This window comes from Gracilinanus agilis, chromosome 2, assembly GCF_016433145.1.
Source record: "Gracilinanus agilis isolate LMUSP501 chromosome 2, AgileGrace, whole genome shotgun sequence".
NCBI lineage: Eukaryota > Metazoa > Chordata > Mammalia > Didelphimorphia > Didelphidae > Gracilinanus > Gracilinanus agilis.
This window is the reverse complement of record NC_058131.1, coordinates 555,197,481-555,211,188: the sequence shown is the minus strand read 5'-3', so window position 1 is coordinate 555,211,188 and position 13,708 is coordinate 555,197,481. Positions and strand designations below refer to the sequence as shown.

The 13,708-nt window shown below is 35.3% G+C and overlaps 1 protein-coding gene across 4 annotated transcripts in view; it reads right to left on the bottom strand.

The window, feature by feature from the left end:
- The window catches only part of HNRNPC (heterogeneous nuclear ribonucleoprotein C), a 52,770-nt gene that overhangs the window by 22,772 nt on the left and 16,290 nt on the right, over window positions 1-13,708 (bottom strand). For 2 of the 4 annotated variants that reach the window (XM_044665281.1, XM_044665282.1), the window contains exons 3-4: window positions 3,109-3,382; window positions 437-551 (exon numbers count right to left, since the gene is read on the bottom strand). In XM_044665281.1, the coding sequence (XP_044521216.1) occupies window positions 437-551; window positions 3,109-3,349 (356 nt within the window). In that variant the 5' untranslated portion in view covers window positions 3,350-3,382. The remainder of the gene's footprint in view (window positions 1-436; window positions 552-3,108; window positions 3,383-13,708) is intronic. The other 2 variants (XM_044665283.1, XM_044665284.1) reach the window with 1 other exon arrangement.

Genomic DNA, 13,708 nt, shown 5'->3' with positions numbered 1-13,708 from the left:
TGAATCACAACATACCTTAACTAAATAGGGAAAAGCTTAATAAAATCTTAATTTCAGGTATACACCACAAATGTAGTGTTTCAGATAACAAATTAGGCCTAGAGTCATAATTAAACACCTTCACTAACACTTATCCCATTCTACATTAAAAATATTCTCTCCCAACTTAAGTTTTTTTCCTGAAAAGCTTAAGTCTTACCCTAATACTAACCATATATACTACTACACTAAATTCTAAAAGAAAAAAATTGCAGGAATCAAAAATCTTGGGAGCAAAGAAAGAAGACTTGGAAAAACATTCTAAAATACATTCAAGCTAATCTGTACATAGAATAAGCATTAAAATTCATTTAGCCCTCCCACTTCCAGAAAACAGATAGAGAAGAAAATGTCCATGGATGGACGCAATGCATTTATAAATAATAAAGTTCCGGACCTGAGTAGAGGGGACGGAGAAGGGTGTTCTGGTACTGACCCGTACATCTCCGCTGCAGAACGCTTCACACCTGCTTTTCCTCGGTTCACTTTTGGCTCTGCGGCCAGATTAATATCTGAAAAGAACCATAAATTTGAATGACAACTCCACCAAGGGAATAAAAACCATCATTTATTTAAAGGTAAATCAGTCATTTTCACATTCTGTTCTCTCAAATTTCTTAACAGTATAGCATTCTTCAAAAGGTAGGCACTTAGTTAAGAGTTTAATATAAATTAGTATTAAACTAATGAAATAAGTATAGAGGGTCTTACAGAAGTCTTTCATTCCTTCTACAACATTCCTTAGCCCAATATAGTACTTTGCACATAGGTATCTAAAACCCCAAAAACATTACAGTAGGATATTTTCTACACCCTCTGCCTCTCTCCTCACTTTGGCACTCAATGATTTCCCTCTCCATGAAGGAAAAAAAAAAAAGATAAAGACCAATGCAATATGGTTTTAGTGACTTAATGTATTATCCTCTCCTGGGAATTACTTTCATTTTAAATAAGGTCTTGTGTTATTGGAATTTGGGAGACACCATTTAAAAGTGTGTGTGTATATATATATATATTCCCCCCCCCCCATGGACACATGGGGACCTTAAAACTACATTTCCAGTGGTCCAACGGGTTTCCTGTTTTGGATTACATATTCAAGGTGAGGGACAGTTTTAAATAGGGGGAAGTGACTTTGAACTTCCTCTTTGGCTAGCAGGCTCGGGAAGAGAGGAGAGGTAACAATAATGGCAGGGGCGGCAGTTTTGAATGCTTACAAGCGCGGTCTTATCTAATGATTTTACCAGCATGGCCATGGCTTTAATTAAAATACTAATTTCTATTATTATATCAGTCTTTATCATTTTTAATTGTAACAGTCTTCAGATAGGTTAATATCTAAGTGAAAAAAGGAGCAATGACCTAATTTCACACATTATTCTGAGACATTTTTGGCCTTAAGTACCTAATTTCTCAAATCACAATTGCTGGGGGCAACTAGGTAGCCTAGTGGATAGAGCACCAGGCATTCAATTCTGACCTCAAAACATTTTCTAGCTATGTGACTCTGGGCAAGTCACTTAACCCTGATTGCCTAGGCCTTGTTATTGTTACTCTTCTGTCTTAGAATTGCTATTAAGATAAAAGGTAAGATTTTTTTTTAAATCACAATTGCCTATTTTGCTCATTTCTAAGGCCAACCAACCCTTATGGAGACTGGGAAAGGCTCAATTACATGCCTGAATATTTATGAAAGCATGTTAATAGTAAAATGTTAAAATGTTAAAAGCATGCTGAAATTGTTACTGTTCAACTTCGCTGAGACCAAAGCAAAGAAAATAACAGTTTGAATTTAAATAACCTCCTGAATCTAGGTGTTCAAGTTCTTATACTGAGGAATGGGCATTCAGTAGAAACTCTAATGTTGATGAGTATCCTGAATCTGTATAAGTCAAAATTCTCAGTGCTGCTTTATTCTTTTTAAAAATTTTTTAAACCCTTGCCTTCCATCTTGGAGTCAATACTGTGTATTGGCTCCAAGGCAGAAGAGTGGTAAGGGCCAGGGAATGGGGGTTAAGTGACTTGCCTAGGGTCACACAGGTGGGAAGTGAGGCCAGATTTGAATCTAGGACCTCCCATCTCTAGGCCCGGCTCTCAATCCACTGAGCTACCCAGCTGTCCCCTGCTTTATTCTTTTTTAAATAGCCTATACCCATAGGATTTGGGGGTTTGGTTTAAGATTATTCTATTACAAAAATGAATAATGTGGAAATAGAGATTGAGTGACAATACATGTGTAACCCAGGAAAAGTGCTTGTTAGCGCCAGGAGGGGGGAGGGAAAGAACATGAGTCACGTAACCATGGAAAAATAATTTTAAATAATTTTTTAAAAAATAAAATAGCCTATACCCTAGATATCTATCACTTTGAATCCTACCACTGTCCAACCGTAACACTAATCCTCAGTCTTAAGATTAGAATTCAGTTATATCCATCCTTTGTACTTTTCTCCAAATAAGTCTAAAGTCCAGGCCAGAACAGAGTTCTATTTTTTTATAATTTTAAGAACCTTGTGATGATCTGCATTTTATGAAATTAGAGCAACCTTATAAAGAAGTACAAGAAATATCTTGGCCTTTTTTTAATCCCTTACTTTCTATCTTTTCTATCTCTAAGACAGAAGGCCAAGAGCTGGCAATCAGGGTTAAGTGACTTGCCCAGGGCCACATGGCTAGGTAACTGGGCTAGATTCGAACCCAGGTCCTCCTGACTCTAGGCCCGTTCTATCCACCTAGCTCTCCCACAATCCATATTCTTTTCTTCTTAAACCAAGTTTGCCATTTTAGCTCATATAACCTCTACTACACACGAAGAAAAATGAGATTATTTTTTTATTTTTTACTTTGCTATTTGGTTTACTATACATTTTAAAAACTTCACAAGTTACCTTTTCCCTCCTCCCACTACTGACCTACCCATCATCTCAAAACATTAGATAAATTCATGGTGTATACCATAATATATATTATGACCCACAACAGTTGTTACTGACTTGCAATGGTGAAAATGCTCATAATCGATAAAAGCTTGAAAGGTAAATTATTAACTTCATTTCAATCAAAACTTACCTAGTACCTGGCCAGCAATCATTCTGCCATCTTCTCCTGCCACAGCTGCTCGGGCATTTCGCTCATTAACATACTGAACAAAGGCAAACCCCTTATGAACAGAGCAGCCCACAATCTTGCCATACTTTGAGAAGATGGCCTCAACATCAGTCTTCTTAACAACCAGAGTGTTGAGATTCCCAATGAAGACACGGGAGTTCATGGAACGAGGATCAGTCTTGTTGGTGACATTGCTGGCCATGGTGTTTGATGGCAAGGGTCAGACAGCCACAAGCTACCAAATCAGGAAGGAGAATAATTATTCAGATGAACAGTTTAAAGACAAAAAAAAAATAAAATAAAAAACAAACCCTAAAATAATCCTTTCTATCCCAAAAGATGTTATTATTTTACTCCTAACCCAAGTAAGTAATGCCTTAAATTAATGGATTCTAGAAACAATAAAAAGATCAGGAACATTGATCAACAAAGTACAGGCCCTGATCATTCCATTGTTGAAATCTCACCAATAGTCTCCCTTGCCACTATGCCCGCCAAAAAAACCCTTTCTTCATTTCTTTCTTGGCTCTTGGGCATTAGGTCTAAGCTCCTTTCTCCATTTAAAAGTTCTCAAACTTGTCTTAGCTTCCCTAACTTCTTTTAGGTTAAGTTAACAACTTATCTGGATTCCTTAAGCCATCCATTTCTTTTTGTGCTTCCTTTGACCAACTAATGCTAAGCTAACTCATTCCTTTTAATTTCAAATAGTTCTTAGTATATGATGTTTTTCTATTAAAAAAAAACAACTCTCAGTCCTACCCAAAGAAGTCCCAGTTTTCCCTCCAGGGATGAATACCCATAATATACCTGAAAGCTATTCATTAGGTAGCATTCATTTATTAACACCTATTTCTATTTATATATGATCAGGTGTATAACACACTATAGATATCTTATGTAAATCAGTATGTCCACATCAACATCAATTCTTTGTAAACTTCATTGACTATTTCTTAACCTATCTATAAATCATCTAGTACATGCATGGGACAACTTGATAAAATTTGATGATGATGATGATAAAACTAGCTAGCTGAACACTGCATGAATTAAAGGAAAATAAGACTAAGAAAATACTAATTCCTTTAAACTAATGATTCCTATAAGAGTCAACTTTATTCAGTTAAATAGTCCACATACTAATAGTCTATACATACATGTTAGCTTTAGCACAATTTTGGAAACTCAAGTCTATAAATATACTGGAATCTCCTGTGGTAGGTAAGGGAGGCGATAAATTATTTTGATTTCATTACATTTAAGAATGTTCAAAACCTTTCAATAGTTCTTAACTAAACCACTTTAGATCCTGATAATGTGTCCTGCTCTAGGCAGTGCAATTTTACAAGTCTTTTATTCAGATGGGCCAAAAAAATAACATTAAAAGACTGGGGAAATATCTGATTTCTATGATCCCTCAACATTTCTAATGACTAAGTAACTTGTGAAAGATATAATTATGATTTCTGCCCTTTACCACAAAAAAAAGATGAAGTGATTTTATAAAAACGGACGAATTGTTCAGTAGATTCTCTACAAAACCCAAGAGAATAACTGCTAAACAATACATTCAAGTTTACTGCTCCACCAAATTTTAAGTAATTTTGGTAATATCATGATACTGATTAACACTGTTTAATCATTTATGATTTATGAGACTTTAAATCTCATAATCTCCATCCCCTTCCATCTTAACTTTCTTATTCAGACATTCTCCATTCTAACTCAAGGTCATGCACATTAGTATGCAAGTCATAAGTATCTTCAAAAATGGGAGCAACTACTTCTGTAAACTGATGCATAACCTCACTCATACTAGCTCATAAAAAGGATGCTTAGCTAACATGCAACAAAGGGAGAAGAGCTACCAAGTCAAATATGACTTTCAAGAGACTTCTTTTAAGACTTTACATGTATAAAAGAAATAATACATTTAAATAAAATTAAAATGATTCAAGACTTACTAGTTTGCTATCATTACATACTGACTCGTTACATAGTTACTCTTCTATACCAGAAACTGAATGAAGCACCAAGACAGAAGAGTGAAGTCTTTTATCATATTACAAAAGACCAATTCTCTACCAAGCAAACCTTCAGTTTAAAATAGAAGAGGGCATTCCAAAAAGGTATCCTGTAAACATAACCCACTAGATTCTCTAAACTACATCATTAACTTGGACTGAAGTTTAGCATGCAGTTAATAAATGGGGGGCAAGGGGGTTTGCTAAAGAAATGGTTGATAAAAATCTTATCAAATTGAATATGAAACAAAAGTGTTCTACTGCCAACACCATTTGAAAGGTAAACTCATTAAGAGTTGGGATTATTCATTATTTTACATTTTCCCAATGGTTCTAGTATATAGATGCTCAATAAATGCTTATGGAATAAATACATTAAAGAGTAAAAGTAATAACTGAAAAATATTCTAATTATAACAACAATGTAGCAATTCGTTTTTAAAAGAAATCTAATCAAAGATTGTACCATAGTCTCAGGATTGGTGTATTTTGCCCCTAATATTAGGAAATTATCAGGAACCACTGACCACTCAAGTTCTCAACTTCCCCACTGCAATTCTGCCCCTTGTTCTCTTCCCTTTCACAATTCTCAGAAGCAAATGAAGCAATACCTCAAAACTAGTGCCTTTCATTACCTTCAAAGTTTGCTCCACACAAACTATCATAGCAGCCAATTACTTCCCTAGACCCTAGAATTGTTATGGCAGTCACTGACTTGAAGATGAAGAGAAAAAAAATGGCTTTTCTGAACTACTGCCTAAAATGTAGCATGATTGTATCCACATATAAGAACAAAGGGGCAAATACTAAAAGACATACTACTTACTAGCTCTGATAAAATGTGCCAAACGACCTAAATGTGACTATAGATCAAACTAAAATTACAAAACCTGAAAATAATCATTCACTTTACATAAGAAATTATTTATAAACTCATCTATTTTTAAGCACAAGGAAATCTATAAATTTTGATATACATTATTCAGGAAGACACAGAATAAAGTATATCCAAGAACACTCAAGAGTTGGGGGAGGGAAGGATATCAGGTTGGTTCTTGCCTGACACTAATTAAAATGTTCAAGAATTAACAATCATTCCTTTTAGGGGGCAACTAGGTAGCTTAGTGCACTAAGGGCTTGGCATAGAGAAAGGAGGTCCTAAGTTCAAATATGGCCTCAGACACTTCCTAGTTGTGTGACCCCTGGCAAGTCACTTAACCTCTACCATCACCTGGCCTCTTACTACTACTACTCTTCCTGCCTTTGAACAATAAGTACTGATTCTAAGACAAAAATTTTATGGTTTGAAAAAAAATCATCCCTTTGGTTTGAGCTTCAAAGTTTATTGACTAAGAATAAGGAAAAAGGCTTAAGTGTAAAGATGGAAATGGGGAAAGGAGGGTAGTCATTTAAAAAATCCATAGCCTCCCAGATAAGCATGGAGGAAAAAAATTATTCCTTGGATCTGCAATGTTTAACTGAAAGATACCTTTTCATCCATAGTAATTTAACAGTTCTGCCTGCAAGCTGGCAAACAAGATAGCCTCTTAAATTTATGCCACCTCTATTATTACTGCAGATATACATGGAAGGTAAACCGGCAATAAAAATTGCTTTGTGTTTTTTAGCAGACTATCATCAACTGAAAATAACAATACAAAGAACATCTATCATTAACAGAACCATAACACTTATTCAACATCTTCAAAGGCATGGTGGATCCAAGTAATTCTCAAACAACCAAAGCTTAAGTCCCAAAACACTGTTAATTAAAAGGCTTTAATATAAATTTTTCAAACATGTCATACTTCACTGACTTCAACACAATGCATAACACTTTCTTGATAGCTCTGGATCATCATTATGAACTATTTCTTTGTGGTACAGCAAAAATCTTCAGGGATATAAGACTATTTTCATGCCCCAAAATTGTTGTGTCTATACTTCATTCTTTTACTCCTTCACTGTCAGGCAAAATCATCTCAAATCGTGACATCTATAGGCTTATCCCAATATGATTTGCAATTAATAATCAGGATAATGTGAGAAGACAATTCTAACCCTTTAGATATAAAGAATATCTAGTTAAAAGATTGCACTCTCCTTTTAATTAAGTGCATGAAATTTAGCAGATACAAATTTTGTGATATAGTGAATTACCTCAAGACTTTTTGTTCCTTTCTGGTTGTCAGCCAAGTAGCATATAGTTATTAGTGTGTAACTAGGGTTGTTAAAGGAATTTTTATTGTATTTTGACATGGTGTTTCTTAATTGAGACAACCAACTATTTACATCCTTTTTATGTAAAATATAAAGAAACATGTGGTCGTGGATACACAAGAAACTGAGTATTTATTAAACTACTTTCTTGAATACTGAACAGAACTCTTAATAGAAATATGCTTGAGAATCTTAAATTAAAAGTTATCCTATTTCTATGCAGTGTATGTGTGCTTATGTAAAAAGAGACTTATGCTGTTTCTCTCCATTAGACTATAAGCTCCTTAGAGCTGAGACTTTTTTGCTTTCTATTCCCAGTGCTTAGCAAAGTAACTTTCATATCCTAAGTAGGTGCTTAATGGATGCTGGTTAAGACTCTGCCTTCCTTGGAGATTATTTGTTCTTCATCTCAACCCAGTTATTTCTTTCCTATTTGTTTCCAATTACCATTTTTGTGACTTTCTAGATCTTAATTCCTTTCCCTGGCCACTAGTCCCCACAATGTATAATCTCCATTAGAATAGAGAATGTTCTTTGTGATCAGGGGTTGTTGAGTTTGTTATTTGTGTCTCCAGAGTTAAGTACATAGTAAGCATTTAATAATTTTTTCACTTCTGCAATCACTAGAATCACAGCTTCTTCCAGGGTTAATGCAAAATACACACACACACACACACACACACACACACACACACACACACACGAATGCAGTGTGCTTTCTACAGTTCAAATTTTTTAAAGCTATTACCAAAATAGTATATGTCTTGTAATTTGTCAATATCATTCATGAGCTTGGTTTGGACTATGGTTCAATTTTCACAAGGGTCTATTTTAAGATTCATCTGAGTTATTTTTGTATTAGTCTGAAAATACGGAATTTTTAGTTATTTTACCATATGAGATCCAACTTTTTAAATTCAACTGTGACTTATAAACAAGCCTACTATATATTAACACAGAAGTGTGCTCATGACTAGCTGCCACAGATGTTATCATTAATGCACTCTTGCTTTTCTTGACCACAAAATGATAAAAGCCCTATTTTTAAAAACTTAAAAAAAAAAAATTTTTTTTAAAAACCCTTACCTTCCATCTTGGGAGTCAATAATGTGTATTGGCTCCAAGGCAGAAGAGTGGCAAGGGCTAGGCAGTGGAGTTTAAGTGATTTGCCCAGGGTCACACACCTAGAAAGTGTCTGAGGCCAGATCTGAACCTAGGACTTCCCATCTCTAGGCCTGGATCTCATACAACTGAGCCAACCAGCTGCTGCCGCCCCCTCCCCCCACATTTTTAAAAACTTTAAAGCAGCACACATGCTTACATAGGCAAAACTATCCACTTCTTATATCCAGATATTAATAGAAGCACTTAAACCATATACCCACCTAATCCTGGCAAATGCAAACAGTAGTAAAAAACAAATGTGGCACACATTAATAAGCAGAATTTTTAAAGTACATGCTAAAAGACTTATAAAGTGATAAAAAAAACTAATGTGTTCACTAGAGATTTACAGAAATATATGACCAAAACCAGGTAAGACACACATACACACACACACATACACACACCAAAAGTTTAAGAGGTATTTATTTTTAAGTCTATATAAATTCTTATTAAAACTGCTAGGTTTAGAGTCTATGGAATTTTTATAATCTTATTTGAATATATACTAGTAAAGGAATATAAACTTACCAAAAATAATTATTTTCAAAAAAAACCAGAAGCTGTAACAAAATTGCAACTAAAAGGATTAACTCAGGTTCTTTAAAGGGACAAATAAAGGAGTTTCAGAGTTGATTTTAGAATAATCATTTCACTTAATATTTGAACATCTGATAGTGCCATTGACTCATGATAAGCATACACAAAATCAGAAAGACACAGAAGCAAAAAAATGTAAATGTTAACACTGTTTCAGTTCTACTACATGTCTATGAATAATTTCACCGTAAGAAAAATAGAATAACTATTGATGGACATAAAGAGGTTACAAAATATTATCTAAAGGGGCAGCTGGGTAGCTCAGTGGATTGAGAGCCAGGCCTAGAGATGGGAGGTCCTAGGTTCAAATCTGGCCTCAGACACTTCCCAGCTGTGTGACCCTGGGCAAGTCACTTGACCCCCATTGCCCACCCTTACCACTCTTCCACCTAGAAGCCAATACACAGAAGTTAAGGGTTTAAAAAAAAAATTTTTTTTTAATAAAGTAGATGTGCAGGATAGGAAAAGAAGGCAGTTGAGTCAAGAATGTAGCAAGAAGAAAGATACAGAAGGACTTCCTCCAGAGAAGTCACTATAGCATACTGGATTGTCCAATTTATGAGAGGATGTGGACTAGTTTTACAAGATGAGAAAGGATGGATAAGATCTTGACCTCTTGCACTTATTATTAGGCCACAGCTACATTTAAGTATTTGTCTGATTTTCATAATACAATAAATTTCAAAAGGCTTAGCTAAAACAGCTTAACTAGTAAAATGAACTTTTTTTTTGCAAAGTCTAGGTATATCACACATCATGTTCTAAATTAAGCTTTACAGTAGGAATAGGGCTTACTGCTAAACCCCAAATAATGATACCTTAAGATATGTATCCTCACCCACCACATGTGTAATGTAATAGTAGATAATAGCCATCATATCCCCTTGGCAAACTGGCTATACTCCCTGTAATTGTATTCTTAAAAGAAGTTTGCCTTTTCCTAGAAATTTAGAATGTCACATCTTAAAAAACCCAATTCCAACAAATGTAGGATTAGAGGTAAAAGAAGAGATAGGATTTCAAAACCACTAATGACTGAACAAACTGAAACTTTTGGCCTACAGAATATAGGAACTTATAAATAGCTATCTTCAAATATATGAAAGACTGTCATGTCAAATGGAATTTAACTGTATAGTTAGGCAAAAACAGAAGCATCTTCGTGTTGAGTAATAATATGGGACAAGTTTCAAATCACAGTCTGACAACTACCAGGACACTGTCCAACTCACTTCTTTAAGTTTAAGATCCCCATCAATAAGTCATTACTATCTGCCTCAGAGGTGAACAGTTTTTGATAAAACCCTGAGGAGCAGTAGAAATGTAATTAAAACCAATAGGCATTAATTAGTAAGAAGCTCTGTAACTGCAATTTTTTATAATCATAATGACCAAAAATAGAATAGACTGCCTTATGAGGATCTAAATTACTTTATACAAGTGTTTGAAGAGAGATTAAGGGAATTTGTAGATGGGATTCTTCAAGGAGGCAGAAAGTAGAAAGTTATACATCTGCTATGGGGCAAAATAGCTCTGCCCAAATTTTACTCAATATTAGAAAAGGGATGTTTCTATGTATGAGCTTGACTTCACTAATTTATGAGTTCAAAGGATAGCCTACTCAATTTTGGTGTTAAAAGCCATAATTATAGTGCAATTTGAAAGGTCTGATGGAAATCATGAGAAGTCTCCTAACCAAGCAGCCATTTGTGAATAGCTGCAATTAGGCAAACCTAAAACTACAAATGAAATTAAATAGATTCAGAGGTAGCAAGGAGGACTATATTAAAAGACGAGACTATTTGGACATGGAAAAAATTTTTCTGCCAAAATAGTCCTCTCATCTCTTTTTTATTTTTTTGCTCAGCATATACAGTTGTACTTAAAGGCAGCTAGGCACTGATTGTAGAACACTAGCCCTGGGAGAGCTAGAATTGTAGTCAAATGTCTGGACATGAGTTTCATCACCTAAATTGAAGAGGCAGCTGAGTGGCACAGCCAATAGAGACCTAGAGCCAATTAGACCAAGTTCAACAAGTAACTTCAACTCTTACTCAAAACTACCTTGGGGCAAGTCACTTAACCACTACCTGCCTCGGTTTCTTCATCTGGAAAAATGAGGATATAAAAGTTGCATCTACCTCACAGGGTCATTGTGTGGAGAAATTATTTGCAAAGCTCTTGGCAAAGCTCAAAGCATTATATAAATGCTACTGTGACAACTACTATGATGAGATTTAAACTATCTTTTTTCTTCTTTAAACTTCCATTTTTTATATATTGGGTCATATTGGGTCAACACATGAGTGGCAAGTGACTTGCCCAGGGTCACATAGTTAAGATTGTCTGAGGCCACTAAACCAAGGATCTCCTGTCTCTGGGTCTTGGCTCTCAATCCACTCAGCCACTGAGCTGCCCACCCCAACCCAGACTAAAGTATCTTTAAGGTTCCTTCCATTGTCAATGGACTATTTCTTCCTGCCATTTACTAGGTTAATATTCAAAGAGACTAGTGTTACTGTTATGGTTCTAAATAAAACGTGAAGCATCAAGTTGCTCTGCTTATTAAAAGTGCTGAGGTTCAATCAGCCTATTCTTAACCTCAAATAACCAAAACAAGAGTCTTAACTAAACCCTCCTTGAAACTCTAGAATGCTTTTTGTTTTCAAGATCCCTCTAGTCTAAACCACTTCCTTTTGGTATAAAAATGGAAGACTAGTTTTTAAAGGCTTCTTTGGACATCATCACTAACATGCATATTCATCCTGTCTGCTATTTAGTGATGCAAAATAGCTATTTTCATGGAATCTAATCCTTTACATACATCATTAATAGGTTGATGGGTTATAATGTTCCTTATGAAACCTGGGATACAACATGATAATGGAAAAAAGCAAAGAATCTGCAGAGGATGTTAATAGATTTAATTTCTAGATATCTGTAGCTGTTTCCTTTTTTAAAAAGGAGCTTGAACAAAATGACTTTGGAAGATCCCTTGAAGCTTGAAATCTATAATTCTTGTTTATAACCTTATCTCCAAAAAGTTTTAGAACTTAGGTCTTCCCAGAGAGAATTAAGAAGATCCAAACATTTTAAAGTTACTTGCTGTGCAAATATTAGATTAAAAAAGTGGTTGCCTTTAAGGACACTTCTAAGTGTCTAAAAAAAGGATAGACTATATGCAAACTTTAGGTTAGTGGTTTGAATGCTACACTTGCAGACCTGGATTTCAAATATAAATTCAGAAATCAAGTCAGGTGATTTTGGCCAAGACGCCAAAAAAATTATCATCTGCAAAAAATTGTAAAGACTTCCTAAAGATTTACTGGAGAAGATAAAGTGGAATGAGAGGTGGTGTGCCTTGACCAAAAAAAACCCACTTCTTCTCATGGGACAGAGGCAGAGCAGAAAGTGCTGGAAAGGACTTGAATGTTATTTGAGAACGAGGGAGGGGAGGGGAGGAAGGGAGGGGAGGGGAGGGCAGAAGGGTTACCAAGCAAATGGCTTTTATTTTTTTCAATAAAATGAAACAGTTTTCAGCAGAGTGAGATGGGAGGAAGAGTTGAGAAGTTTGAAGAGGGATGAAAAAGTTTCAAAGAGCTACTTTTGAATGTGGATTAGTGAGTTAATTTGGAAGATGTAAAGAATTACCTTTGGCACTTTTAATGGACCCAGAAAACACAATTTTGTGATTTTCTCCAACTTCCTTCAGCACTTAAGAAGAAAAGACAGCACATAGTATAAGTAACTAGAGGCTGAAACTTCATTTCTGATAGGGACAAGGGGGCATTGGATTTGAGAAAAGTATAGTACAGTCAGTACAGAAGTGATGGCCCGAGAGGTGGAAGGATCAGAAATTTTAAGAGAATGAAGAACAGATGGGGATGGAGGGGGGGTGAAAGAGAAAGGTAGAAAAACAACTCACGGTGGTAAGATAATTCGATTTCAGATCTCATGAACATACAAGTGGCACACTTATGAGTAATGACAAGATCAAAGGATATGACCTTTACATGTAGCTAAAGGATTCTATGTATAGAAGCAGAAGAGTAGAAGTTAATGGAAATGGGTAAGTAGAAGAAGTAATAGCTTAGGGTGTTTGAGAGAATATCAATAGTTATGTTGATATCTTCTAGTACAAAGGCAGAAGGTGTTAAAAAAAATCCATGAGATAAGAAGCATAGTATCCTGGAGATGAGTAGATTACAGCAACCAAAATCTTGCCAGGGTGTTCAATATGAATTGAGTGAACCTCCAGGGAAGAAACATTACTGAGTGATGGTAAAAGAGGGAATGAAAGTGGCAATGAGAAGCATGCAATATTTTAAACTCCCAACATGTCTTGGGTAAATGTCCAGGACTGCTAAAAATGACCAGTGAAGCTGAATTATAAAAATTAATTTCACATATGCATTAGGCATTCCAGAAAGTACCCATTTGAGGGGAGGAAACACTTAAAATGGGACACTGGTAGAGTTAGAGGGAATAAGAGAAGGAACAGTGAGGACCAAGAACCACTTAAATATAAGAAGCTGGAGGTTCAGAATTACTGG